The 2256-nt window shown below is 36.8% G+C and overlaps 1 protein-coding gene across 1 annotated transcript in view; it reads left to right on the forward strand.

Annotated features, from left to right (window-relative positions):
- The window catches only part of ME2 (malic enzyme 2, NAD(+)-dependent, mitochondrial), a 56658-nt gene extending 54940 nt beyond the window's left edge, over positions 1-1718 (forward strand). Inside the window, exon 14 of the mRNA XM_012651783.1 lies at positions 1469-1718. Coding sequence (XP_012507237.1) covers positions 1469-1491 — 23 coding nt within the window. The 3' untranslated portion in view covers positions 1492-1718. The remainder of the gene's footprint in view (positions 1-1468) is intronic.
- The last annotated feature ends 538 nt before the right edge of the window (positions 1719-2256 follow it).

A 2256-nucleotide genomic window follows, 5' to 3' on the forward strand; every position in this document is an offset into this window, starting at 1 on the left:
AGCCACCGCGCCCGGCCTTAGGTTTGTTTTTGTATATAATGTCCTGGGGGTTTTAGTTGTATTTAGTGGAAGGAATAGGGAAAAGTGTGTTTACTCTATCTTTCTGGAAGCAGAAATCTCTGCCTATCTTTTCATATCATTTCTGTTTTTCCTGTTTAATCACAAAAACTGAGAAAAAGTTTGGTCAACAAACTGTACTAATGACATTTGTGATGTTTATTTGGCACTTGGATTTTTGAATCTTCTCAGATCTTTATTGCCCTTGCTTGCCACTGAGGAATATTCCTTGCCTACTTTGTTTTTGAGTCAATGATGTTAAAATATTAGTAAAATATGTTTTCTATAATGGAATAGAAAACAATTGAACACATTTTCCATCACAAATTACACTGAGGTTGAGCTCTTAGGACCATGGATTATTTTTTAACCACCATTTTATTCTTAAATATTTCTTTTAGAAAGCTTCTGAAACAAAACATTAATAGGGGTCACCACTTGGAATGGGACTTAGAGGAGGAGGAGTAAGACATGACTATTTGAATTTCTCTACCATGTGTCACTACATTTTTTTAAAGTTAAAACCATAACTTGAGAACATTAACTGTATGACAGGCACTGTACTACCCTGTAAGGAAGCTTTTCACATTCCTCATTTTACATCAAAACTGAGGTTTAAAGGGCTTATCCTCACCACCAATTGTGGTATGTGGCTTGGTTGCCAAGATCAGATACCCACTCAAGCCACCTTAGGTGGGGAAGGACCTAGCTTAACTGTTTAGGGTCTGGTATCTGGAGTCAGAATGCTTTGAGTTTGACACACAGCTCTCACTTAAGTACCTCGGACAAATACTTTAATTCCTCACACTTTGGCATCCTCATATGTAAAATGAGAATACTAATAGCATTCATAAGGTTCTTCAGGACTAAATGAGATCTGTGTAAGACACTTAGAACATGCCTGGCACTCAGTGATGGTGGTGGTGAGTTTTACCATGTATAGGTTCTAGCCCTAACTTTACCTGAATTTGTAGTTCTAGTGTCCAACACCTGATGTACAATAATTTCTATATCTCTTAATCCAAATTCTAGAGCAAAATCATCTGGCTCGCCTTGGGTTAGGTTTTCACCCTGGTCAAGTCAGCTATGACTACTAGGAAGCAGAGTCTCCTGCACAACGCGGCCCCCTAAGCCCACCCTTTTAGCAGGGCTGGGGGCAATGACCTGGGCCAGGCAGGTTACCTGAGTATGTGCACTAGATTGACACATAATAGAATTTAAATTCGTTTGATTTTATTTTTTAAGCTTTCCATAGTTTCTAAATATTTTGAAATGAATCAAAGTAATATTTTTTATTTTGAAAAAGGAAAATGTCATTCTTCTAAATTCATTTCTCTGTGTTATAATAGTACTTCGTCTCTCTAATAGGTTAATACGCAGAGCCTGTACAGTAATCTTATTTATTTTTCAGGTTACAGAATACCTGTATGCTAATAAAATGGCTTTCCGATACCCAGAACCTGAAGACAAGGCCAAATACGTTAAAGAAAGAATATGGCGAAGTGAATACGATTCCCTGCTGCCAGATGTGTACGAATGGCCAGAATCCGCATCAAGCCCTCCGCTGATAACGGAATAGAAGCACTCCCACTGTGAAGTTTTTTCCATGCTTTAGAGGGAACCCATTTTTTCAGACAAAAAGAGATAATGTTCTGAGATTTGTGGTGTTTTCTGTGTTTTATTCTCCCCCACCACTTTGCTTGACTTACTTTTCCCCATGGAGACAGATGTGTTGTTAATGCCCACCAGTACCCTTCAATCAAATAACCACGATGCTTCAATTCTAATTTATAACCTATGCCACATCTAAGAGATGTTAAAAATATATTTGTGAATGTCTTTACTTAATAGTACTCTTATTCACACTTGGCAAAGTATTTGCTTCTTACTGTTATAGGTAATAATCTTTTCTCACCTAGTTCTTTTAAGGCTACTAAAATAGAAATTTACTTTTATGGATGTGAGTACAGAATTCTGAGAGGAAGCCAAATTTCAACCAAATTCCGAGGAAAAATTGTCATCCAAAAATATTCTCTTAATGTCTGTTTTATCTTTCCTTCATGTACTAAAATTCCCTTATAGTAGACAGATCTAGGGAAATATGAAAATTTTACCCTGTTATTTTCTGGAACTAAATCAAGGCTTAATTATAACATTATGAGAGAGTAGTGGGAACTACCGCTGCCTTTAGACAGATAA

Source organism: Propithecus coquereli, unplaced genomic scaffold (genome assembly GCF_000956105.1).
Source record: "Propithecus coquereli isolate 6110/MARCELLA unplaced genomic scaffold, Pcoq_1.0 Scaffold37, whole genome shotgun sequence".
NCBI lineage: Eukaryota > Metazoa > Chordata > Mammalia > Primates > Indriidae > Propithecus > Propithecus coquereli.